This window comes from Geotrypetes seraphini, chromosome 1, assembly GCF_902459505.1.
Source record: "Geotrypetes seraphini chromosome 1, aGeoSer1.1, whole genome shotgun sequence".
Lineage (NCBI taxonomy): Eukaryota > Metazoa > Chordata > Amphibia > Gymnophiona > Dermophiidae > Geotrypetes > Geotrypetes seraphini.
In genome coordinates, this window is record NC_047084.1 from 450,459,337 (window position 1) to 450,487,044 (window position 27,708).

Here is a 27,708-nt window from a genome sequence, read left to right on the forward strand (position 1 = left end):
CTAACATTTTTACAGTGCTTATCCTCTTCTTAATCTTCTTCCCCACCATGAGTCTCATCCCTTCGTAATTCCCTTTCCGGAAGTTAAGTGCCATGGCCGTCATTCTGGACCGATGTTTCGCCCGTGTCCAAGTAGAAGTGGATCATGTTGTGATCGCTGTTTCCCAGCGTCCCTTCTACTTTTACACCTTGTGCCGGTCCTCACAGTCCATTTAAAATTAAGTCCAGAATTACATTTCCTCGTGTATTTTCCTTGACAAGTTGTTCCAGGAAGCAATCGCTTACAGCAGTTGCGTACCAAGGGGGGGGGGGGGGGGCGGTCCGCCCCGGGTGCATCCTTAGGGGAGGTGCACTGCCGGACAGGTCCGGAAAATTCCTGGGCTGCGACGGCACTCAGCGGCATCGGCGCCCCCCCCTCCCAGAGACGGCACTCAGCGGCATCGGCGCCTCCCCTGCCCCGCGACAGCACTCAAGTTCGGCCTCCTTCTCTTGGCATCAGCAGAACTTCAGATCGGCAACAGGTGCTCAGTCAAAAGCTTCCCCTGACTCAGCTTCCTGTTTCCGCCCAGGCAGTTCAGTCAGGGGAAGCTTTTGACTGAGCACCTGTTGCCGATCTGAAGTTCTGCTGATGCCGGGAGAAGGAGGCCGAACTTGAGTGCTGTGGCAGGGCAGGGGGGGCGCCGATTCCTCTGAGTGCCGTCGCAGAGGGTGGGGGCGCCGATGCCACTCAGTGCCGTTGCGGGGGGGGCCTTGCCGATCTTGTTGCCAAAATCGGAAAGGTGAGGGAGAAAGATGAGACTGTGGTGGATGGAGAGATTGAGAGAAGGGGACAGATGATGGAAGTGGGGGAAAGAGAGAGAAGGGGCAGATGATGGAAGTGGAGAGAAGGGGGAGAGAGAAGAGGGCAGATGATGGAAGTGGAGGAAAGAGAGAGAAGGGGCAGATGATGGAAGTGGGGAGAAGGGGCAGATGATGGAAGTGGAGAGAAGGGGGAGAGATAAGAGGGCAGGTGATGGAAGTGGGGGGAAGAGAGAGAAGGGGCAGATGATGGAAGTGGAGAGAAGGGGGAGAGAGAAGAGGGCAGATGATGGAAGTGGAGAGAAGGGAGAGAGAGAAGAGGGCAGAGGATGGAAGGAGGGGATAAATAAAAGGAGGGCACATGATGGGGGTAAAGGATTGAGTTAGGGAAATACTGGAGGAGGTGAGAGAAAGAGGTGGCGAGCTGTAGGTAGACAGTAAAAAAAGGAAATTGATGAGAGGTAGTAAGAACGTAATCTAGATGGATGCAGAAAATAAACTGAAAAGGAAAATGAGGGAAGAAAGGGATTGCAGAAGAGAGGTGTGGGAGAGGGAAGGAGAGGAGAGAGATGCCAGACCAATGGGGGTGAAAGGAGAGATGGAAGGGGGAGGCATACAGTTTCTGGAAGGGGCATAGAAGGAGAGAAGATGCCATATAGGGGCAGAGAGATGGCAGACAGTGGATGGAAGGAAGAGAGTAACAAGAAGATGAGGAAACAGAAACAAGAGAAGACAAAGGTAAAACAAAAATTTTCTATTTATTTGTTGCTTTAGGAGACATGTGTCACTGTTTCTGTGGTGTTGCATTGTATGCAGAGTCTAGCTTCTTGCTGGTTCAATTTAACCTTTGTCTATGTATTTCTATTTTATCTCCCCTTTTACAAAACTGTGGAGCGTTTTTTAGCACCAGCCGTGGTGGTAGCAGCTCTGATACTCAGAATTCTATGAGCGTCAGAGCTGTTACCACCGTTGCTAAAATCCACACTACAGTTTTGTAAAAGAGGGAGGGGTTAGTTTGTGATGACATATTCCATACTAGGCGAAGGTATTTTCTGTGTTCTGTGTGTTCGAAAGACATGGTTTTTTGTTAGGATTGACGGTGTAGGATTGATCTGTACTAGTCTGGCTTGTTTAGTTTTACAATGGGTGTATTGATGTTGTACTGCTCACTTCATATGTAAGATGCTGCTTTTCCTAGGTACTCATTTGTGACGTGTGGCTTGTTACTAAAAATCATGTTTTTCGTACAGATGGGGGGGGGTGGTGCCAAAAAATGATGGGCCCCGGGTGTCACATATGCTAGGTACGCCACTGGCTTACAGCATCCAGGAACTTGGTCTCCCTAATGCAGCCGAAGGTGCCTAGGTTCCAGTCTATCCCCAGATAGATAACTGCATTGCCTCCCTTGCAGTTGTGTTTAATCTCGTCCGTCATTTCTCCATCAATTTCTTTGGACTGCCCTGGGGGTCAGTAGTAGATGCCAATCTTCGTTTCCAGTCCATTTGTTCCCGGAATTTTGACCCATAGAGACTCTAACTTATCCGTCTGTTGTGGCGTGTTCTCTCCAGTAGATTCATTTCCCTCTTTGACGTATATGACAATGCCCCCACCTTTTTGAGCCACTCTGTCTCTGTGGTATGGTTTGTATTCTGGTAGCACAGTGCCCCAGACGTTTTCCTTAGTCCACCATGTTTCCGTGATGCCGATGATGTCCACGTTATCTTTTTGTGCCATAGCTTCTAATTCACCCATCTTATTCCTTAGGCTCCTTGTGTTCGTATACATACACTTGAGTTTGCGACCTGTTCCTTTCTTACATTTCCTTCCCTCTTGTGTCCCTTTCGATCTGTCTTGCCTGTGATCTGGTGAGTCTTCCCCTCTATCATTCTGCACGGTATCCCAGGTATACCGGTTTCTGAACCATCGACTCTCTCTCTTGGTCGACTGTCGGCTTTCCCCTTTTTCCTAGTTTAAAAACTTCTCAACTTCTTTCTTGATGTAGCCTCATTCCGTCTCTGCTGAGGTGGAGTCCGTTCTTCTTGATTAGCTTGCTCTTCCCCCAGAACGTCGTCCAGTTGTGCACAAAGTGGAATCCTCACACCAGCGCCGCATCCACGTGTTGACTGTTTGCAGCTCCATCTGCCTCTTCTCATTGGCCCTGGGTGCCAGCAGGATCTCCGAGAATGCTATCCTCTGCGTTCTGGTCTTCAGCTTCCTTCCTAGTATACAGCTTCCTTCCCAGCATACAGCGTCCTTCTTATGCATACCGTGTGCTTTGTGGTTTTTTTAATTTTGTGGTTACCATTATGTATTAATCCTATATAATAAAACGCTAGCCGCGCATGCGCACTCCCGCCTGCGTGTTCCGTGATCCATAGGTCCGTGGCAGGCAGGAGAGCGGATGCGAGGTTAGGGCCCACACTCGAGCGCTGTGGCCGACTCAAGATCGTGGGAGGATGCGCCGCTTAAAGTGCTGCACAGGTACTGGAGGGGGAGGGACATACCGCTTCTGCACATACCGGCACAAACCTCCCTCCAGTGTTGGCAGCCGCAGCACGCTAAACAGGCTGCTTTGCGGCTTTCTCCTGCAGTTGAGTACCTCTGCCCCGTCACTGATGACATCATCAATGATGCGAGCCTAGGCGGTGCTAAGCCTGATTCTATAGAAGTAGATCTAGCACCACACTAGTTGGTGGCAGTTTTTTAGGCAACATATGTAATAACCATGAACTGCGTTTAAGAAGCGCTATCCCTATCCTATTGTTATTTCCACCCCTTTTTACCTCCCTTTTAATTTATTTTATCTCGATGTACTTTACTCATCCTTACCCACTGACTCCTTTGTTACCATATGTCTTTGTCTAATCAGTCCTCGATATTTTAACTATGAATGCCTCCCTTTTCTTTTTTAAAGTTTAGCACTGTAAACCGTCTAGGTCAGTGTTCTTCAACCACCAGTCCGTGGACTGGTGCTGGTCCACAGAAATTTCCTGCAGGTCCACAGGGCCGGCACGTGCATTGGGCCCCAGACAGTGCTCTTCAGCTGCCAGTCAGCGGTACGATCGATGCGGCGTTGTCTTTGGGCCAGCTCCCTCTTCCCCAGTGCAGCAGTGCACAAAGCTGTGGGCAGAGGCTCCTACATGCATCTTGCGCCTGAACAGGAAACCTTCTCTCTGACATTGCAACGTCAGAGGGAAGGCTTCCAAATGAGGCACGGGACGCTGCCTACAGCTTTGTGCACTGCAGCACTGAGGAAGAGGGAGATGGCCCATAGATAACACCGGGAGGGGAGGGTGGAAGGGGCCAGCCAGAAGGCAAGGCACAGCATGGAGGGAGAGAGACAACAACGGTAGCGGGAATGCTTTTTTTTTTTTTTTTTTAGTGATTGATTTACATCTGCCGTCTGTTCAGGAAGAAATTAATTTGTTTCTTTTCCTCTGGTGTACTGCATGCAGAGTCTTGCATCATAGGATTTGTTTGTATATATTAGTACTTTTAGTTTTTGGTCCCGTATTTGCATGGATTTTTCTGTGTTCTGGTAGGAATGAATATTGAGAAGTATACAGTGTGCTTTGTGTAGTTCAATTTTGTGGTTAGCCATTATGTGTTGTTAATACGATTATATTGTGTGTGTGTGTGTGTGTGTGTATATATGAAAAATGAATGGAAAAAATGGTGTTACAATTAGTACTATTATGGGGGTGGGGTGGAGATGGGCGGGGTTTGGCCCATGACTTAGCCCAGAGTTCTTCAACTGCCGGTCTGTGGACCAGTACTGGTTCACAAAATAATTATTTTATTTCCGCCGGTCCATAGGTGTCAAAAGGTTGAAGAACACTGGTCTAGGTAATCTTTGATAGATGGTATATCAAATATGTAATAAACTTGAAAACTTGGAATGAGGCCCTTGGTGCATTCTGATTAAAGCAGGCTAACTGGATAGCTCAGACTTAAGCACTCAGGGCTTACCTAAAAAGGAGGGGGTATTGCTCCCACATTGCTTCTGAAAGTCCTGCATTCTAATGAAAAAGTGGCACAAAAAAAAAAGTCTTAATATACTGCTGTGGCAAATCTGGACTTAGTGTGTGGGAAAATCTCCCATTAGTGTCCATTAATTCCAGATCTTGCTGCAGCTTAGCAAATTGATCCCAATATGTGGAATGAGCAAAAACCTTACCATACTAGAATTAAAAAAGGCCCAATAATTCTTACTCAGTATGCCAAAAGTGATACGGAGGAGGCAATAAGGTGCCTCTACAATCCCTGAATACCACTGAATATAAGAAACGATGCTTGGTTAGCATTTCATGGAAAGCTGTAGGTGAGACAGAATTCAAAGTAAGGAAATGCCAAATTGAATTGGTGGAATAGAAATTATGTGGTGTTTTCCAACAGAATGGCCACTTTCAGTCAGAGCACAGGAGAATGCGCAGCGTCTCCTAAAACTTTCTGTAACAATACTCTCAGACGCAGGCTCAGGTGCTGTACAGCCTGTTCAATTTCAATGACAAAACCCACTTTGGTTAAAAAAAAATGCTATTATGGTTTATTGTCTATGGAATGTGAGATGTTTCATGTCCCTTAAGCAAAGTATCGGAACCTAGCATGGCAGTGCGAATAGTAGAGAGTATTAAAGTAATTTACAACAAAAAACCTGAAACAACAGGGAAAGGTTATGGAAAGAAATTACAGTGTTATGAAAATTCTTTTAGTTTTCTTTTCCTATTGTATGCAAAAGTTTAAGCACCCCTGGTCAAATTGTATGCTTTAGCAGAAGCTGGCACAACCTCCATGCTGATAAACAAAAGAAACAGGGAAGAAAAGACTACACTAGAAAAAGAATAATAATAAAGAGAACTTTCCAATTTCAAAGACACAAGGATATAACCAGCAATTGTCCTTGTAAAATATCAAAAAAGTGGAGAAGACCTCAGTGAAAATACGCAGTAGCCGAGGATCTTACATCATTCTTTCCTGGGAATAAGCATAATCACAGATCATACAAAACTCCACTCACTGCACATTCCATATTCATTGCCTCATAAAACTGAAATAGCAATGAGAGCCCAATTATATAACATGTCCATTGCATCCCATGAAGCATATCCACTGTGTCACACAAAATATTCTCAAGCAACTGTTTTTAGCTTCTTACATTCATAGTGAAAGAGCTGGAGACATCTCACATCAATAGACACTATCCCTTCTCTGAAGCAGCCAGTCAGGCGAAATAGGGGCCTTGTCAGGAATATTGTTTCTGGCTGAATTTGGGGCAGTGTCTACTAACTGAAGTTGCATGGAGCAGCATCTGCTGATGTGAACTTAATCACTGAGAAGGGACACGCATCTGTTGATGAGAGATTTTTCCAGCTCTTTCATTATGAATATAAGTACAATTTCTTGAGAATATTTTAGATGAAAACCAATTTTTATTATGATTTTTCAAATTAAACAGCCAACTTGAAACATAACAACATATTTTTATCATCCTCCTACCACCACTTCCCACCCTCATGTCCAGCAACAGAAGGAATCCCACCTATCTCTCTTTCCAATGCAACTAAATGAGTCAAAAGAAACCTTGAAAGTGGAAGTCTTGGTTCTTTCAGCCTCCTCTTTCCTATCATAGAGTTCTCCGTTTCCCACCCTTCCATTCCTTTACCTCTTCCTTTCCTATATAGAGTCACAAGGGGCTAGATTCACAAAGCTTACCAATCGGTTTGCGACCCCTTTGCAACCCTGACCCGATTCACTAACCTCGTGGCCGATCCGATTTCGATCCGCGCATGCAAATGAGGGGAAACGGCATGCAAAGTAGGAAAGATGCAATTCACTAAACTTTTTCAGGAACACCGACTGGGCTGGCCAATCAAAAAGAAGCGACTGGTGGGGACTAGTCGCTCACGACCTTTCCTGCTCTCTGCCAACTTCTCCTGCCTTTCAGCTGCCTGGACTTCTCTTGCCTTACCGTCCCGACTTCTCCTGCCTTGCCGCCCCGCCCCGACTCTCCTCTTGCCACCCTGCTCTCTATCCTGAGTCACTGCCCTGCACCCCAAATCTATCTTGCTGCCCTGACTCGCCACCCCGACTCTCCTGCCCTTACCCCGCAGTGTGAGCTCATGGTTTTAACCCGCAGGTTTAAAGCGGGTTAAACCACGGGCTCACGAAGTATTAAAAAAAGAAGCTCACAGCTCTGTAAGCATGCACAGACCATCTACAGACAAAGAAGATGGTCTGTGCATGCTTCAGGATCGCTCACTAGTGATCCGTGTGGTCTGTGGGGGCGTTCCTGCGATCACCCCCCTTATTTGCATGCTGACCTTTGGTGAATTCGTTGGCCTGCCGTGGATCAGGCACGTTAATGAATCTAGTCCAAGGTGTGCTTTTGGGACCATCAGACAAGCCTTAAAGATCCAACAGATCAGTCACTCTCACATCCTGTTTATTATCAAGTTTCTGTCTCTGTGCGGGAGAGCTTGGAGATAAGGCTTCCATATTATCAGAAATCTTTAAGTCCTTTTGTGAGTAAGGGCTAGATTCACTAACCTGCCTGATTGTGGCTGATCCACGGCAGGCCAATGAATTCACCAAGGATCAGCATGCAAATGGGGGCGATCGGAGGAACACCGACCACATGGATCGCTAGCGAGCGATACTGAAGCATGTGCAGACCATCTTCTTTGTCTGTAGATGGTCTGCGCATGCTTACAGAGCTATGAGCTGCTTTTTTTTAATTTTTTTTAAAAAACTTTTTAAATACTTTGTGAGCCCGTGGTTTTAACCTGCTTTAAACCCACAGGTTAAAACCATGGGCTCGCACTGCAGGGAACGGACAGGAGAGTCAGGGCAGCAAGACAGATTTGGGGCGCAGGGCAGCAAGAGGAGAGTCAGGGCGGCCAGGAAGGAGAAGTCGGGGCTGAAAGGCAGGAGAAGTCCAGGCGGCAAGGCAGGAGAAGTCGGCAGAGAGCAGGAAAGGTCGTGAGCGACTGGTCCCCACCAGTCGCTTCTTTATTGAGCGGCCAGCCCAGTCGGTGTTCCTGAAAAAGTTTAGTGAATCACATCCTTCTTGCTTTGCATGCCGTTTCCCCTCATTTCCCCTCATTTGCATTGCGTGGATCAGAATCGGATTGGCCACGAGGTTAGAGAATCGGGTCGGGGTCGCAAACCAATCAGTAAGCTTTGTGAATCTAGCCTTCACTTGGGCTTCTCTTGCCTCCTACTCCACCAGTCTGTGAATCTGGGATCATCATTGCCCGAAGGAGGATGGGGACGGGGACGGGGGGTAGAACAGGAGTTGTCCAAGGTTGTAAGATACGTTTCTTCACCAGTGGGCCCAACTTAAAAACATAAGAACTTCTGTATCAAAAGTCTCTGTCCTTTTCCTGCCACATTCAGGGGGGAATTTTTCAACGGGTGCTAAGTGTTCTAGCATGCGCTAACTGCTTTAGTGCATGCTAAATGCTAAGACACTCGTTATATTCCTATGGGCGTCTTAGCATTTAGTCCATGCTAATCACTAGCACACTCTAAATTGCTTAGCACTCGTTGATGTAGCACTAAGAGATTCTGGGTGTGCCATGAGAGATTCTAGAATTTTACTTTATTTTTAAAAATTCTTTTCATAAGTATACACTAGAATAGATGACCTGTATGTCGTGTATGCAAGAGTCTGTCAATGTTATGAGTGTCTGTGAGCATAAAGATACAACTGCCCAGATAAGCATCATTCTTTGATGTGATTGGTCCTTGAAAACTAACTGCAAGTAATTTTAATTTTATTTTTTATGCAGTAGTTGTCCTAACCTGAGCAACAAAGCAATGAAGATTTTGTTACCATTTAGATCTTCTTATCATTGCAAACTTGGATTTTCAGATGTGACAGAAATAAAAAAAAAAAAAGAGAACGACTGCAGATGGTGGATGATGAAATGTATATTTCCTTGTCGAATATCGAGACACATTTTGTGTTAATTTGCACTCAAAAACAAGCCCATCTATCACATTGATTCTATTCTATCTACCTTAGTTTCACTGTTGTTACATACATAGCTTAAAGAACTTTAAGGGCTCCTTTTACTAATCTGCGATAGCAGTTTTAGCGCGCACTGAATTGCCATGCACTCTAGACCTTAACGCCAGCATTAGCTAGCATTAGTTATTGCCGCGTAGCGCGGGTTTAGCGTGCGCTAAAATCCTGCATCGCTAAAAACGCTATCGCAGATTAGTAAAAGGAGCCCTACATAAAGAGCTTTTTTGTTGATTTTGCAATTTTATAATTTCAGTTATAATGTGCCATGAAAAACATTTGCTCCGTTTAGTGTGCTGAAGCTACAAAAGTTTGAGAGACACTGCGCTACAGAAATGATTGGTAATAGTAAGTAAATAATTCCAATGTCTAGGTAGGTAAACGATGACGCAAACATTTTTTTATAGCTGGCTTTGCTCACATTCGGATAGTGGAGAAGTAAAAAAAACATTTTGACGAATCAACAAGGTTCCTGACTGATAAATCAACCAAAGTTGCATGTAAGTAGGGGCTTGGGCATATAGAATTAGAAATATCAAAGTGGAAAGCCAGAACCAGTGAAGTTTCACATTTAAAGGAAAACAAAACAAAACTGCAGAGCATTTACACGGTGCAGGAATTTATTCAATTAAAAATCATAAAAAACATGTATAATGGCATCAATAAAAGTAATAAAAATAATAATAACAATAAAAATAATAATTATATCCAAGGGCTGGTTCTTGTAAAGCGTGCTGGACTCGACACTGTCTGTGTTTCAAAAAACACTTCTTCCTCAGGGGTCCGACAAAAGATTGTGATATGGTACAGTGCAAGATAATGAGTGTGAGATTTATGCTAAACCAGTACACTTCCCCCTCCCCATTCGCGGTTTCCCTACTCACAATTTCACATAATCGCAATTTTTTTGGGGGGGAGAGGAGGGAACCCCCCCCCATATTTTTGCCTTCCCCCGGCATCCTGGCCTTACCTGGTGGTCTAGCTGGTTTTTGGGGCAGAAGCGATCTTCCTACGTTCCTGCCCCGTGCAGATAGCCATTAGGAAATGGTTGTGGGGAGTTCCCGTAGTCTCTCGAGAGACTACGGGAACTCCCCACAGCCATTTCTTAATGGCTATCTGCATGGGCAGGAGCGTAGGAAGATCGCTTCTGCCCCAAAAACCAGCTAGACCACCAGCTAAGGCCGGGATGCCAGGGGAAGGCGGAAGGGAGGCGGAGGTGGGTCAGAGCCGGATATTCGCGGTTTTTCACCATTCGCGGTCCGGCTCTGCCCCTATCCCCTGCGAATAACGAGGGAGAAGTGTAGTGTGAAGGTGATGTGGTGACTCAGAATGAATCGTGACAACAATAGTGCATGTAATATCACTGGATAAAGGGGAAACAGTGATGAAGAATAAATAAAATGTGTCCATGTGAGATAAATGGGAACGAGAAGAAACCACTCAGGAAGTGAAAAAACACTAAGGGCTCCTTTTATCAAGGCGCGCTACGGGGGTTAGCGCGTCGGACATTTCATCATGCACTAACCCCCGCGGCAAGCCTAAAAACTAACGCCTCGTCAATGGAGGCGTTAGCGACTAGCGCGGCAGGCGGTTGAACGCGCGGTATTCCGTGCGTTAACCGCCTACCGCACCTTGATAAAAGGAGCTCTAAGCATGTGTCTGTGAGCAAAAAGAGAGTCTGTAAATGAGTGGTTAGTGTTCAAGCAACAAAAAGGCTGGCCATGCGATAATACGTGTTAAATTTAATAAGAAAGACATGAACTACAAAAAAAAAAAAAAAAAGGAAAAAAGGGAGCTGAGCAAACACACAACTGTTCCTTAAATAAATGAAGTAACGATTTAAAAACTACCTTCCCCCCCACACACTTTTATGAAGCTGAGTTAATATTTTTTATTGCCAGCCGCGGTGGTGAAAGCTCCGACGCTCATAGAATTCCTATAAGCATTGGAGCTTTATCACCGTGGAAGCCGGTAAAGCGGTGTAAAGCGGCTTCATAAAAGGGGGTGGGGGCAAGTTATCTAATGCCGATATCTCCCATGTAAAAAAGTACTTAATAATTGGTTGCACCACATTTAGCAGCAATAATTGCAGCCAAGTGCTTTCTGTATTTATTTATTCGGGACATGCTTTAAGTGAACTGGACAGATGAAGGTGGTGTACAGTGTAAAACACTGGAAATAGGACAAGGAATTACAATATTTTGGATAGAAAAGAAGCATCCATAACAAGGTCATTTTCAAAACAATCCAGAAGGAGTAACAAAAGGGTGTGGGAAGAGAAAGAGAGAGAGAAAGGGGGAGGGGGTGGCACAGACACTGATTGGTATCACTGAGGACAACATGTTTACTCAGAAAATGCTTGTTCAAAGAGATGTTTTAATGGGGATTTTGAAGTTTTTGAGGTTGGCTTTATGAATGTTAAGAGGAAGAGAATTCCAGAGTGCTGGACAGTAAAGAAAAAAAGCAGATTGTTTTGTGGATTCCAAATGAGCACATGGGAGGAAGGGGAGAGCTAGTCCCTTAGTGAACAGAGGATATGGGAAGGTGTGCATGGGACAGTCAAACAGTGGAGGTAGTCAGGTAACCCAAAATATAGAGCTTTAAAGGCCAAAAATAAAATTTTAAATTTAATTCTAGAAGCCAGTGGTGTTTCTTAAGTAGCGGAGAGCTTATGAGTGTATCTATTTACCTGACATAGAAGACAAATTGAGTAACTTTGGAGGATTTGAAGTTTGCATAAAAGTCCTTGAGTAATCCTGGAGTAAACGATATTACAGTAATTCAGTTTTTGTTGTAAAAAAAGAGTGAGTATGAGTACAGAGAATGTGGCCACATCAAAGAGATTTCTGACTGTACATACGTAGTTGTCTAAGTGTAAAAAACCAGGATTTGCTTACTACTGAGATTTGGGGGGCAAATGATAGCTGAGAGTCAAAGAGTATACCAAGATAACAAAAAGTGTTAACTGGAATAATTTTTGTACCTATAAGGGAAAGTTGACCTGTAGGGTGAGGTAAATGGCCAGAAAGCCAACAGGCTACTGTTTTATTGGGATTGAGAACTAATACACTTAGCTCTAGCTTCACAGGCAGGTTCGCTACCATCAGTTTGGATCCTTGATTCAGTGATTCCATGGTCTTCGGGATTTCAGTATTTAGGGATAATCATTGATCCTCAGTTGTCTTTTAGGCAACATGTGTTGAACCTCATCAGGAAAGTCTATTTTAAATTACATCTCTTGAATAAGCTACATTGCAATTTGCGTTGGAACGATAAAGAATGTACTTCAAACAATAGTACTGTTGACAATGGACTACTGTAATATAGTATTGTTGGGTATGCCCCAGACTGTGTTGAACTCTCTGCAGGTAGTCTGGAATTCTATTATTAGAACTCTGTCTAGGCTGAAAAAAATTGATGTGTTTGAGTTCTATTATAAGTTGTACTGGCTGAAAATTGGGTTTCAGATCAGATATAAAGCTCTTACTTTTGACCTGAGCGTACAGGGTCATGCTCCTAGCTATCTGGTGCAATGTGTAACCTCATATATTTCCCTACCACAGTTATAATCTTCGACACAGTGTGACCTGGCGATTCCAACAAGGAAAGAGGTCAGATTGCAGACTGTCAGGGCTGGAGTCTTCTGTGCTGTTCCTTAAGAGTGGAATGCACTTACATCCTATATTAGGTAACAGGGGACGCCAATCAGTTTGTAAAGTCCATAAAGTTCTCTTTGCACTTGCCCATTATCATTTTTACCAGATTCCAGATTTGTTTGTCAGTTTAGATGCTTCCAAGGCATTTGATAGTGTCCATTGGTCTTTCTTGTTTCGTACCCTAGAACATGTTGGGTTAGGCGGTTTTTATCTTGATGCAATACACTCTCTCTACTCTAACCCCAGGGCTTCGCTTCTAGTCAACGGGACCCGCACGGACTCTTTCCCCATCCTTCGTGGTACCCGGCAGGGCTGCCCCCTTTCCCCCTTGCTATTTCTCCTTCCTTAAGAATCTTTGCTTTGTACTCTTCGGGGGTTTGCGGCTGTGTGGGGCTTTCGGGTTGATGGGATTGAGTTAAAGCTCTTGGCATTTGCGGATGACATGTTTTTGATTCTTACTAGGCCTGAAGATTCTTTACCGACAGCACTGGACCTCATTTCTGAATTTGGCTTTTATTCTGGCCTGTCTCTTAATCTGGATAAGTCCTTGGCCTTGCCTTTTCCCCCTGAGTTATGTGCCACATGGAGGGGTGTTTTTCCTCTTCATTGGGCTGACTCTACTTTGAAATATTTGGGGGTCTTTATTCCTCAGGACTTATCTAGTCTATATCGCTTGAACGTGGAACCATTGTTCCAGCCCCTTCAGAATAAACTACAGTTATGGGGAACTCTTCCCTTTTCGCTTTTAGGTCGGGTGCATCTTTATAACATGCTCATTGTCCCCTGTTGGCTATACGTCTTTCAGGTCCTTCCTCTTTATTTGACTTCTCGAGATGAGCGACGATTGGAACGCTTGGTTCAGAGATTTCTTTGGACTGGGAAGCGGCCTCGCCTGCCTTATAAATGGGCAGCAACTCCGTGGTACAGGGGTGGATTGGGTTTGTTGAACCTTAGATATTTGACTATTGGATGTGGCATGCACCACATTAATGATCTTTTCAGGGGTACTTCAGCATTCACCAACACTTCTTTGGAACTCTCCTGTTTTCAATCTACTCACTTTACTGCATATCTTCATTCTCTTCCTTCTCTTGTGCCTGAGTCTCTCTCTGTGAAGGTGCTCCACCGTCCCTTGCGGAAGGTTTGGCGCTGGGTCTGTAAATACCACGCTCTTTCTGCTTCTGTAACTCCCTTTCTGCCTATCCGCTTTAATAGCTCCTTCCTACCTGGGATAGATGGGCCGAGTTTTGCTCGGTGGGAAACAAGGGGTATTCACTATATATTTCACTTGGTTGATGATGATGGCAAAATTAAGTCTTTTGCACAGTTGCGAGACGAGTTTGATCTCCCACCCACTGATTATTTTGCTTATATGCAAATTCACCATTACATTTCTTCTTTACCCTCTAGTTCTTTGCAAGCCTCCTGCCAAAAGCTGCTGTCTATGGCTTTCACCATTGGTTCCCAACTTCTGGTCCCCCTTAAATTCCATCATCGCCATTTAAAGGATGAGTCCCCCTTGTTTGACCATTCTAAATTACGGGATGCTTGGGCTCGTGACCTTACAGTAGAGTTGCCGGCTGATGTGCTTTTGCAGGCTGTCCATTGGCTGCCTGCCTTTCGAAAATATACCACTTTTTGGGAGCAACACTATAAGTTGCTCTTCCGTTTGTATATTTCTCCTAAGAGGGTTTATTTATCACGATTACGTGAGACTGCTGCTTGTCTTCGTTGTCAGGCTCCAGAAGCGGGCTTAGGACACATGTTTTGGACTTGCCCTAATGCTCAAGATTTTTGGACTGCTATTTTTGTTTTTGTGGAGAGCATTTGGAAAATTACCATTCGTCGTTCCCCATTGCTTTTATTTGGAGCTGTTCCCCACTATTTCCCTCGTACAAAGGGGGTTGCAGTTTTCCTCAAGTGGACTGTCCTCGTTGCTCTGAAATGTATTTTGTTGAAATGGCTTGAGGCTGATGCTCCGGACTACTCCCTATGGCGCTGTCGGATGATTACTCTCCTGATGTGGGAAAGGAGGGATGTGACGGACCTTTCTTCTCTCCCAGACCGCATCTTTCAGCACACTTGGGAACCATTTTGGACAACCATGACTCCTCTGGCTCACAGCCGTTTGCTTAACTGTTGAATCTTTGTTTTTTGTCCCATCTTGTTGTACTTGGTATGCCTGTTTTCTTTTGTGTTTTAATTGGTACTGTTATACCTGGATGGAGGACCCGGGGGAGGGGGGGTGTTTTGGGAGGGTTTGCTTAGGGGTGGGGTGGGGATGCTCGGGGGGGCTGAGATCTGTGGGGTCTGGGTTTTGTAAACTAAAAATGTTGAGCTTGATTGTACTTCGTTTCGTTGTCCTGTTGGTGTTTTTGTTTGCTCATTAAAATATATTTGAACATATTAGGCAACAGGGAAGGGTGGAGGAATTTTAAAAATTGTTGAAATGACACATGTTTTGCCTCATGAAGTATGCAGGTTGAGTTTCTTAAAATCATGCTGTGGCTGGTTTATTGGTGGAAAAGAAATGTAATAATCCAGTTCTGTGGATAGGATGGATTTTAGTTTATGTATTGTAAAATTTTATGTTTTAAGATGCTTGTATGTAATTTTACATCTAGCAGTGCTATAGAAAATATAAGTAGTAGTAGTAATTAAATCTGGAAAAGCATTGATTCTCTGCCTCAACAACATACACAAATATTCCTCAGCTTCATTCCAAAAGGTTTGTATAAACAGAGAGCTTAAACGGCATGGTAAAACTATTCTTTACGTTTTCTTGAGAATATTTTGTGACACAGTGGACAGATATGTTAAAATTGATGTGACACAGTGGATATAAGTACTTTGTGTGAAACGGTGGACATACTATATTATTGAACTCTGAATACTGATTATTTCAAATTTTTGAAGTAATGAATATTGAGGGGGAAATTCTGTTTAGGATGCCTATTTCAGCAGCTGTCTAAGAAGCGTCTGAGAATCGAACACTGGTGTCTTATACAGAATCGTATCTGCCTTAAGGGACAAATGCCTGACCCCACTTAACCAGTCCAATTCTCTAACCGGTGCCCAAGTCACAAGCGCTGGTTAGCGTATCGAGCCTGATCTCTTCCCATCAACTGATCATACAAGGGAATCCCCCTGCCGTGATCAGCACAGTGGCTGCAGCAGGGAACCCCCGACCCCCCCCGAACTTGGCCAGCAGGAGGGATACCCAATTTCTCCCGCTGCCACCCCCAAATCCCCCCTCAAAGTCCCCCAGCAGGAGGGATGCCCACTTTCTCCTGCTGCCAGCCCCGTTGATCCTCCAAACCCCTGACACTCCCCAACACCCACCCAACATTTACCTGACATTCTCCAACACACCCCGACACTCACTCAACATTCTCCGACACTCCCCAACACCCCCCAACACTCACTCATTCCCCAACATCCACCTGACACTTGCCTGACATTCCCCAGCACACACATTTTTTGGTTCATAGTCAGATGCACGCAAGCCATAAGCGCGCGGACAAATGGGTGTGCATCTTATATAGCTTAAACTGTTAGCATAAAAGCCACAAGGGAGGTGAAATTATGCGAGTGCACAAACGATGAAACTTGAGCTCCACAGCGTTTTCTTATACCCTCACTTATCTAGCAATTCTGTTGCGCGCATCTTATACAGCTTTTAATGTTAAAAAAGTTAGCAAATGAAAATATAAACATACCTTGCAAATGAAGAAATTTGGAAGTAATGTCACTCTCACCAAAGGCAAGTGAAATCCGTGCAAGAGAAATACCTGTTATAGAGCAAGTTCTAGACCAGACCTATAATGGACACAGTCAGGCAGTGAAAGGAAGGCGGACTGTTCTGAGCACGTATAAAAGGAGCAAACGTAACCAATCACAAAGAGGCTAACAAAAGGAAGGCGGGCTGTTCTGAGCACGTAAAAAAGGAGCTAATGTAACCATAGTAACGAGAAAGCATTCACGTGATTCACGTTTACGTGAACGTGCGCGTGATTGTCGTGCACGTGATTATCCTTCCACTCATTTGTCTTGCGTGCAATTGTCGTTGCGCTCAATTGTCCTTACGCTCATTTGTCATTGCGCTCAATTGTCTTGCGCTCACTTGTCTTCGCACGTTTGTCCGTGCGCTTTAGTCTTGCGCGCATTTGACTTGCCACCCATTTTTAAAAATTGGCTTAATTTGTATGGTAATCGCAGTGTTGTAAATGTAACTAGTTACTGTGCTTTAAGTAAAAGTTTTGATACTTTTACTTGCCAAGAAATACAGGATAACATTTTTTACTTTTACTGAAGTAATAATTTTGCCAATTTTTACTACTTGTACCTAGTTACATTTGATGCTTGCAGTTAAAAGTAAAAGTAAAACGTGGGAGAGGTAAATGACAATTCCTCAGTAAACCAAATGAAACAGCAAAACCAGGAAAATAATTTTGCTATTGCAAACCTCGTCAAGTGGATCATTTCATCTTAAATTTCAATGAATGTAGCCTATAAGAACAGTGGAGTTGCCTGTGTTTGAACTGGTTAGATGAGTTGGATCACTTTAAAGCAATTGTTGATGAACAGACATTGTACACTTCTCCCTCCATATTCGCGGGGGTTAGGGGCAGAGCCGGCTTGCAAATATGGAAAAATTGCAAATAACTTTTAAAGGTCAACTCTGACCCACCCCCACCTCCCTTCTGCCTCTAGACCTCTCTACACCTCACCTGGTGGTCTAGTGGTGGAGCAGGGCAGGAACTCACAGCAGCTATTTTTGTTGACGGCTCTGCACGGGGGCAGAAGCATAAGAAGATTGCTCCTGCCCCCCTGCACCGCTAGCTAACAAGAACTGAAGCAGAACGAGACTTAGGGGTGATCGTCAGTGAGAACATGAAGACTGCCAATCAAGTGGAGCAAGCTTCATCCAAGGCAAGGCAAATCATAGGTTGCATACGCAGGAGTTTCGTCAGCCGTAAGCCTGAAGTCATTATGCCATTGTATAGATCCATGGGGAGGCCCCACCTTTGGAATACTGTGTGCAATTCTGGAGGCCGCATTACCGTAAGGATGTGCTGAGACTGGAGTCGGTCCAGAGAATGGCCACCCGGATGGCCTCGGGACTCAAGGAACGGCCGTACGAGGAACGGCTGGATAAGTTGCAGCTGTACTCACTCGAGGAACGCAGAGAGAGGGGTGACATGATCGAGACATTCAAGTATCTCACGGGCCACATCGAAGTGGAAAAAGATATCTTCTTTTTCAAGGGTCCCGCGGCAACAAGGGGGCATCCGTGGAAAATCAGGGGCGGGAAACTGCACGGGGACACCAGGAAATTCTTTTTCACTGAAAGGGTGGTTGATCGCTGGAATAGTCTTCCACTTCAGGTTATTGAGGCCAGCAGCGTGCCTGATTTTAAGGCCAAATGGGATAGACACGTGGGATCTATTCACAGAGAAAGGTAGGGGAGGGTCATTGGGGTGGGCAGACTAGATGGGCCGTGGCCCTTATCTGCCATCTATTTCTATGTTTCTATGTTTCTAGGTAAGTGTGGAGAGGTCCAGGAGCCAGGAGGGAGGCGGAGATGGGTCAGAGTCGGTCACTTAAAAGGAGGGAAGGAACTCAAAGAATTCCTCATGGCTCTGTGCCTTTACAACTTACAATCATGGGTTACGGCATGGGGCAGGAGCATAGGAGCATTGCGCCTGCCCCACTTCACCGCTAGGCCACCAGGTACACTGAGGAGAGTTGCGGGAGGAGGGGGTAGGTCAGGGTTTAGAAACTTGCAAATAACCGAAGTCGCAAGTCCTAAACCCGTGAATTTGGAGGGAGAAGTGTAGTTGCAATACTTTTACCTTTTACTGAAAAAAATATTATTTTAGGTGCTTATTTTTTTACTTTTACTTGAGTCAATTTTTAATTTGTTTTTTTCACTATACTTTTTACTTAAGTATCAAAATATGCGTTTACCTTTACTTTTCCTTAAGTACTTTGACCTAGTACTTCAAACAGCACTAGGTACTTGACCATACCATTAAAAACAATTTTAAAAATTAGTTAATTAGGGTTGCACGTGGAATACTGCATGGCACTTAGTGCCTACCTGTAAAGTAGGCGTGATTAGTGGCAGAGAATAGGCATGGTTAACTTAGACGTCATTAGACTTGTGTGTTAGGTGCTGGTAAATTAGGCCAGAACCCTGGCCTAATATACCAGCGCCTATAACAAGGATGCCTAGCTATGCCTAAGCACGCCTAGGTGCCACTAAGCATGATTCTATAAGCAGTGCCTAGCGATTGATTGAGAACCGGGCTGATTGGTACCTACAAGTAAGTCGCAGTTAGGCGCGGTTTATAGAATCAGGCCAATTGTGTTCTTATTTGGATTTCTGTTCTAATAAATACATGAACTTTATCTCGCACAGATAGCACCAATACCGATTCTCAGTTGACAGCAGTCACATTCACCTGAAAGTAACATTGGGTCTTTTTCCACAGATTTTCGCACATGATCAGACTCTCCCGTTAGTGAGCTCTCATCAATCTTGAGGTCGTTTCCCTGGATCAGAACTCCATCTGCAGGTAGCAGGTCACCTGTTGGTATCAGATAGCAAAGGCAAAGTCAAGACACTTGAGAGCAGTTCAAAAACAACTAGTTGCCTCCTCTATAACTCATAACCAATAATATGTCAAGTGCAAAGCCATGACTTGAAATGCTTCTGTACATGTCTCAGTGTATATTATTTTGTAGATAAAGAAACTGTTCAGGAAAAAGAGAGGGCAGATGCAAGAAAAGCCAAGATAATAAACAGATATAGAAAGGGTTGGGGGCAATTGAAATACAGAGAGAATTACAAGAGCAGCGTCTCTGGTGAAGCCTCTGCTCCTACTGTACCCTGAGCAGTAACTCACCATATTTTATCTGTGCAATGTCTCCTACAAGGAGATCCGCCACTGGGATCTGGATGACTTGTGCATTGCGGATGACGCAAAAACGCTGCTCCTGTTCGATGCGACTCTGGAGACCACGGAACTGCTTCTCTTTGCTCCAATCGTTGAAGGCCGTGACCAATACCACACACACCACGGACAGCAGGATAGCGGCTCCCTCTATCCAGCCAGCTTCTGCCTCCCCTTCATCCTCTGTCCCTGATGACAGCTTGCCACAAGCTGCATCCATAGAGAAAAGAGTAATGTAAACGGGACCAGATAAATTATTCTGGTTACACTATATGGCTGTAAGACCATGGTCCCTCCTCTATATTCTATGCATTCATCATGCAGGCTGGTCCTTGAGTCATTTTCTCCATCTGAGTGATACCTTAGACTTCTTTTTTTAAACTATTATCTCTCATTCTGCCTGCTCCTTTGGGCTTCCTGTTCTATTGCAACTGGCCTCTTCTAGGACTATGGTGCAAAGAGTCTTTGTTTTGAGTTTCTCCACATTAGAAAACAGATCAAAAACTCTTCTTTGCAACAGATCAAATCCTTAACCCTCCCCTCCCCCTCCTCAACGCTTACCCCTCTTCCTTTACTTTTTCCCCCTCCTCCCCCCCACCCTTCCAAGATTGTTGCTCCCCCCTTTCATCTAATATGCTTTGTTCCCCCTTCTCATAAATCCAATTGTATTCTCTTACAGTACATACTGTATGTGCTCTGTATTAGCCCTTCCATCACCTAAATTGTCAATGTAAACTAGTTTTGACCTTTCGATTGCCTTGTTTTGTTCTTCTTTTTTCAATCGCACTGTATGTAATTCATCTATTTGTTGTGAACCGCCTAGAACTCCCTGAGTATGGTGGTATACAAAAAAATAAATTATTATTATTATTATTATTAATGTAATGGGTGAGCCCTAATTTGGACTTTTCCTTCTAGCCCTTCAGCAATGTCACTTACATACATATTGAACAGGATTGGCCCCAGCACCGAACCCTGAGGGACTCCACTAGTCACCTTTCCTTCCTTCGAGCGACTTCCATTAACCACCACCCTCTGGCGTCTGTCCGATAGCCAGTTTCTGACCCAGTTCACCACTTTGGGTCCTAACTTCAGCCCTTCAAGTTTGTTCAACAGCCTCCTATGAGGAACTGTATCAAAGGCTTTGCTGAAATCCAAGTAAATTACATCTAGCATATGTCCTTGATCCAGCTCTCTGGTCACCCAATCAAAAAATTCAATCAGGTTCGTTTGGCACGATTTACCTTTTGTAAAGCCATGTTGCCTCGGATCCTGTAACCCATTAGATTCAAGGAAATACACTATCCTTTCTTTCAGCAACACTTCCATTATTTTTCCAACAACTGAAGTGAGGCTCACCGGCCTGTAGTTTCCTGCTTCATCCCTGTGACCACTTTTATGAATAGGGACCACATCCGCTCTCCTCCAATCCCCAGGAATCACTCCCGTCTCCAGAGATTTGTTGAACAAGTCTTTAATAGGACTCGCCAGAACCTCTCTGAGTTCCCTTAGTATCCTGGGACCAGACGGGATCCATCCCAGGATACTAAGGGAACTCAGAGAGGTTCTGGCGAGTCCTATTAAAGACTTGTTCAACAAATCTCTGGAGACGGGAGTGATTCCTGGGGATTGGAGGAGAGCGGATGTGGTCCCTATTCATAAAAGTGGTCACAGGGATGAAGCAGGAAACTACAGGCCGGTGAGCCTCACTTCAGTTGGAAAAATAATGGAAGTGTTGCTGAAAGAAAGGATAGTGTATTTCCTTGAATCTAATGGGTTACAGGATCCGAGGCAACATGGCTTTACAAAAGGTAAATCGTGCCAAACGAACCTGATTGAATTTTTTGATTGGGTGACCAGAGAGCTGGATCAAGGACATATGCTAGATGTAATTTACTTGGATTTCAGCAAAGCCTTTGATACAGTTCCTCATAGGAGGCTGTTGAACAAACTTGAAGGGCTGAAGTTAGGACCCAAAGTGGTGAACTGGGTCAGAAACTGGCTATCGGACAGACGCCAGAGGGTGGTGGTTAATGGAAGTCGCTCGAAGGAAGGAAAGGTGACTAGTGGAGTCCCTCAGGGTTCGGTGCTGGGGCCAATCCTGTTCAATATGTATGTAAGTGACATTGCTGAAGGGCTAGAAGGAAAAGTGTGCCTTTTTGCAGATGATACCAAGATTTGTAACAGAGTAGACACCGAAGAGGGAGTGGAAAATATGAAAAAGGATCTGCAAAAGTTAGAGGAATGGTCTAATGCCTGGCAACTAAAATTCAATGCAAAGAAATGCAGAGTAATGCATTTGGGGATTAATAATAGGAAGGAACCGTATATGCTGGGAGGAGAGAAGCTGATATGCACGGACGGAGAGAGGGACCTTGGGGTGATAGTGTCCGAAGATCTAAAGGCGAAAAAACAGTGTGATAAGGCAGTGGCTGCTGCCAGAAGGATTCTGGGCTGTATAAAGAGAGGCGTAGTCAGTAGAAGGAAGAAGGTGTTGATGCCCCTGTACAGGTCATTGGTGAGGCCCCACTTGGAGTATTGTGTTCAGTTTTGGAGACCGTATCTGGCGAAAGACATAAGAAGACTTGAGGCGGTCCAGAGGAGGGCGACGAAAATGATAGGAGGCTTGCGCCAGAAGACGTATGAGGAGAGACTGGAAGACCTGAATATGTATACCCTAGAGGAAAGGAGAGACAGGGGAGATATGATTCAGACGTTCAAATACTTAAAGGGTATTAACGTAGAACAAAATCTTTTCCAGAGAAAGGAAAATGGTAAAACCAGAGGACATAATTTGAGGTTGAGGGGTGGTAGATTCAGGGGCAATGTTAGGAAATTCTACTTTACGGAGAGGGTGGTGGATGCCTGGAATGCGCTCCCGAGAGAGGTGGTGGAGAGTAAAACTGTGACTGAGTTCAAAGAAGCGTGGGATGAACACAGAAGATTTAGAATCAGAAAATAATATTAAATATTGAACTAGGCCAGTTACTGGGCAGACTTGCACGGTCTGTGTCTGTATATGGCCGTTTGGTGGAGGATGGGCTGGGGAGGGCTTCAATGGCTGGGAGGGTGTAGATGGGCTGGAGTAAGTCTTAACAGAGATTTTGGCAGTTGGAACTCAAGCACAGTACCGGGTAAAGCTTTGGATTCTCGCCCAGAAATAGCTAAGAAGAAAAAAAAAAAAAAAAAAAATTAAATTGAATCAGGTTGGGCAGACTGGATGGACCATTCGGGTCTTTATCTGCCGTCATCTACTATGTTACTATGTTACTATGTTAGGCCCACCCAAGACTCTAGAACTCTTGTGTGGCTGGTAAAGATCCCCAAGCCCTGCCAACTGAAGACCTACTCTCTCTCAGGAAGCTCTTCTAAGTGGCAGCTGACTATACTGTCCTCAAGCTTTCGCTATCACTGGCCCATCCGTGCATGCTCAGTTTTCACACATGAGCAGGCACTGATCATCTATGGCCCCCCAGCAACAGCAGTAGTGACAGAGGAGAGTGCCACTGCCTGCCACTTGGAAGAGTGCTGGCTGTCCAAGGGGGAGTAGGTCTTCAGCTGGCAGGGCTTGGGGACTCCTGCCAGTTCAAGTATTTAATATCTTTTGTTTACAAGGGGAGGTGGGCGGGCAGCTGAGGGGCAGAGAATATAAAGTGGGATGAGGGTGATGGTAGCAGAGGAAGAGAACGTCATGCTCACACCTTTGGGCTCAAGTCTATCCAAAATCAGCCATTTGGCTATGGTACTGGTTTCCTGAGATGTGTTCTCATTTTTTCATCTCTCCCCTCCCATCTAGCCAGCCCAGGGACAATGGTTTCTTTCAGAAGCCAGTAGACATGCAGCCTGTGTTTTGATCAGTAAGTATCACTATTGTGTGATGGCTGGGAATCCACCTTCCAGTGTGCCTCTAAAGCAGACATGGGCAAACTACGGCCCATGGGCCATATCCAGCCCATTTAGTTTTTTAATCCGGCCCGCCGACCTTCTGAACCCCGCTGTCCGCTTCCCTCCAGAGCAGCGTTGGGCCGGCAGCACTCTAAACAGGCTGCTTCGCGGCCTTGTCTCATCAGGGATTCCCTCTGCCACATCATTGATGATGTCATCAGTAACGCGGCACACAGAAGGCCGCAATGAGATAAGGCCACGAAGCAGCCTGTTTAGAGTGCTGCCAGCCCGACGCTGCTCTGGAGGGAGGTATGTAGGGCTCGCGGTCAGCGGGGTTTGGATGGGAGGGAAGGATGGAGGGTCAGCAGGGGTTCAGCTGTGTGGTGGGAACAATGCTCAAGGGTTCTGCTGCACATGGGATGGGAGGGAGGGAGGGAGGGAAGGATGGAAGCTGGGCAAGGGTTTTGCTGCATGAAGGATAGAAGGGAGAGAGGGAGGGAAGGATAAAAGCTGGGCAAGGGTTCTGCTGCACAGGGGATGGGAGGGATGGAGGGATAGAAAGATGCTCTTGGTCCTGCCCCTCTCTCAAATTTAAGAATCCATTGTGGCCCGGAAACATATGGTGAGCCTGAGAAATGAACCTGGGTCTCTTGCATTGCTCAACTCTAAGCTAGCCAAACTATTTCTTTAGCAGAGGCCTATTAATTCAAGGAGGTCTCTGGAGTTTCTCTATGGGAGAGAGCGATGGAAGGAGGGGAATCTTCACATTCTATTACTCCAGTTGCAGGCTTGCAGCACTTGTCTTTTCAGCTTTCTAGAAAATGTATTAGGAGCTGGTTTCATAAACCAATTCTCTGATGGCTGGAGATGAGTTTGCACACTAATTTCACAGTGTTTTTTTCAGATAAAGGACTCAGAGGCATAGCAAGGGTAGGTGGCACCCTCTGCCCTCTTTACTACTCCCCATACCTTTATAACGCTTTGCTGGCACGAGCATCTCCAACCTGCTACCTGTGCCAGCCTTGACTCTCCCTCTGATGTCACTTCCTGGTCCCGTGACTAGAGTTAAAGAGGTACAGGGGACAGAGAGGAGCTGGCACCTCTACCAAGTAGGCACCCAAGGCGGTCTGCCCCTCACCCCCCCCCCCCTTTTACTACGCCACTGGGAGAACTGTACATATTTGGAGTAATTTTCAAAAGACTGCGTAAAGATAGGTTCTGGGATAAAGCGTGCTAAGCATGAATTCTATAATAGCAGTTGTGCTCAGAAATGCCCCAATAGAATACTAGTATCTGCCTAGAGGTGAAGACTAACACAAGCTCCAAGTTTTTACTCCCTTAAAAATGACATAGAGTACAGGACACTCAATAAAGTTACCTTTAAAACAAATAGGAGGAAATATTTTTTCACTCAAAGAAGTTAAGCTCTGGAACTCATTGCCAGAGGATATGGTTAGCGTAGATGAGGTTTAAAAAAGGTTTGAACAAGTTCCTGTAGGAAAAATTCATAGTCTGCTATTGAGACAGACATGGGGGCGGCCACTGCTTGCCCTGGGATTGGTGGCATGGAATGTTGCTACTATTTGGGTTTCTGTCAGGTACTTCTAACCTGGATTGGGCTAGATGGATTGGTCTGACCCCGTATGGATGTTCTAAGGTACCTGTAGGCAGTTAGATGCATAAATGCTAGTATTCTGTAACCCACATGCATAACTGCCTGACAGGTCTCCAACTCACCCATGCCCCTCCCAGCTGAAAGTTTTATTAAAATTTGATATTTCGCTTATCAAAAAGACGTCTAAGCTGATTACATAACTTCTTCCACAAGACCTCATACACCCAAGGCACTACTTGAGCTTTTTTTTCGTGCCCTTACTGGGGTGGTGCATTCATCATTGGTCTTTAAGGCATAAACTTGATTAGCCTGCAATTGAAAATGATTACTAAACAAGTATACGCCTTAAAGACCAATGATGAATGCACCACCCCAGTAAGGGCACGAAAAAAAAGCTCAAGTAGTGCCTTGGGTGTATGAGGTCTTGTGGAAAAAGTTAGTTATATTCTTTATGTTTGTTTTCTGCACATTTGAATCTTGATTTTTTGAGCAAACTAAAGTTTTCCTTTTTTTCGTTTGGATTAAGCAGATTACATAAAAATATTAAAATAGCTATAAAACAAAATTGTGTTAGAACTTAACATGAGAGTGTGAGAAAAGGGGTGAACTATAATATGTATAGAAAAGTAGGGAAGGAAGACACCGACTATGGGCACTTCCATTTGAAACTGGTGCCAATTAGTATCAATTAAGTCCAATTATAGCCTATTATTGCTCATTAACCCCAATGATCAGCTCATTATTAAATTAAGTTACCCACACAACTGACCTTACTTTATCCCCCTCTTCTATTAAACTGCACTAACAGTTTGTAGCACAAAGAGCTGCGCTGAATGGTCCGTGCTGCTCCCGACGCTCATAGGAACTCTATGAGCGTCGAGAGCAGCGTTGGCCATTCAGTGCGGCTCATTGTGCTAAAAACTGCTAGTGCAGTTTAATAGAAGAGGGCCTATAACTTCAACACACACATTTGCATGGTGGGCATGCAGCTTTCCAGAATTAAGGGGATTCTGTATTTTCCCAGCATTCTTTGCAGACAACCACCCCTGAGAAGGTGATTATGTGGCATCAATGCATGCAGTACATGTGGGGAACCCTCATGCCTTGCAGGCATAACTATAGACCTACCATTGCTCTCTTCTGGTGGTGCATAGAAGGAAAGTCCCAGGGATATGAAAGCAGCGATGTCCAGTATGATAAGGGTCACGTCCTGCAGAGCTTCCCATACTAAGTGCAGGAATGTTTTGGGTTTCTTTGGTGGGATGAAATTCATGCCATAGATCTGCTTCCTCTTCTCAATATCTGCAATGTTCTCCAACAGTCCTTAAAAGAGAGAATCAGGAAGAGGATCAAAGGAAAGAAAGATCATAAAGAAAAAAGAAGTAAAAGGGAGCAAAGAAAGGACAAAAAGAGAACATAACAGAGAAAATAAAAGAAGAGAGGAAAATGAGTGAAAAAAGGAATGAAAGAGCGGAAAAAGGAAGCATGAAAGCCAATGGAAGTAAAACAACAAAAGGAGTGGGGAAAAACAAGATTAAAAAAAAAGACCAGAACGATTTAAGGATGAAAGAAAGCAAAGAAAAAGATTGAGAAGAATGAGAGAAAGCACAAACATAGTGAAAAGATAGGAAAAAAACATCAAGATCAGAAGAAGTGAATTAATGGGTCAATGCTCAAAACCTGATGCCGGAGCTAGAGGTGATTAGCGCCAAAATAGCACCAGCATTTTGCTCTAATGGTTTCATTGCCAGCGCTGTAAATGTGGTCATTAGTTAACCTGCCATATTCTTAAAAAAGAGAAAAAAGTCTGTCTAGCACCTTTAGTGCTGGAAAATGAATGCCTAGCCTGGGCACCCCTTCTCAATCACCAATCCGACCACACTGTCCCATCGGATGGAAAACCTGACCCGACCCCCTCCACAGCCTGACCTGACCTTGTCTGACTAGTTAGGGCTGGGCCATGCCCAATTCCCTAACTGCTACTAGCCCTGGTGGTCCAGTGGACTGCTGAACCCCCCAGCCCAACCTGATCCTCCCCTCCCCCTCACCAAATGCATCCCAGGATGCACCAGGCAGGGGTAGAGCACTGCAATTTTTAAAAGGGCATCCCAGAGGCAGGAGGGATGCCTACTCTCTCCTGCCTCCTACAACTAAGGTATGTGGAGGGGTGGGGGGCTCTATAAGACCACTAGGGCCAGTAGGCATGCGGCGGGGTCTGAACATCACTAGACCATCAGGGTAGTGATAGTTAGGGTTTGGGCTGGGCCAAGCCAAGGGGATTCAGCAGTCCACTAGGATTATTAGCAGTTAGGGGGCTGAACTTGGCCTGGCCCAGCCCAGTCGAGGTGAATCAGGTTGGGGAGTTTGGCAGCCTACTGGACCATCAAGGCTAGTAACAGTTAGGGGGTTGGGCGCAACATGTCCAGGGGGGGGGGAAATTTGGCAATCACTGGACCACCAGAACCATTGGTAGTTAGGGTGGGCCCACTGGGGCTCAGGGAAGGGACTGGCAAGCTGTGGCATTCATTTCGTTTTGTCTTGTCTTGTGTTTTGTTTTTTAACTTGATTTTCCTGTCAGTGCCTGAGCCAATCAGTGCTCAGGCACTGACAGAAAAGTTAGTTCATAGTAATGAACAGCAAATTACTGCTGTAATTTTAAAGCGGCAATTGTAAGCTCATTACTTTGAGCATGCCATGCTAATTTTTCAGGGCTGGACTCACAGTAGAGTTTATTCTACCCCAAATCTTTTGAGAGAATAAGAAAATAAAT

The 27,708-nt window shown here is 45.0% G+C and overlaps 1 protein-coding gene across 5 annotated transcripts in view; it reads right to left on the reverse strand.

Moving 5' to 3' along the window:
* The window catches only part of ATP2B3 (ATPase plasma membrane Ca2+ transporting 3), a 255,538-nt gene that overhangs the window by 157,094 nt on the left and 70,736 nt on the right, over nt 1-27,708 (reverse strand). For all 5 annotated transcript variants that reach the window (XM_033921090.1, XM_033921115.1, XM_033921099.1 and 2 more), the window contains exons 2-4: nt 26,067-26,261; nt 19,391-19,648; nt 18,947-19,072 (exon numbers count right to left, since the gene is read on the reverse strand). In XM_033921090.1, coding sequence (XP_033776981.1) covers nt 18,947-19,072; nt 19,391-19,648; nt 26,067-26,261 — 579 coding nt within the window. The remainder of the gene's footprint in view (nt 1-18,946; nt 19,073-19,390; nt 19,649-26,066; nt 26,262-27,708) is intronic.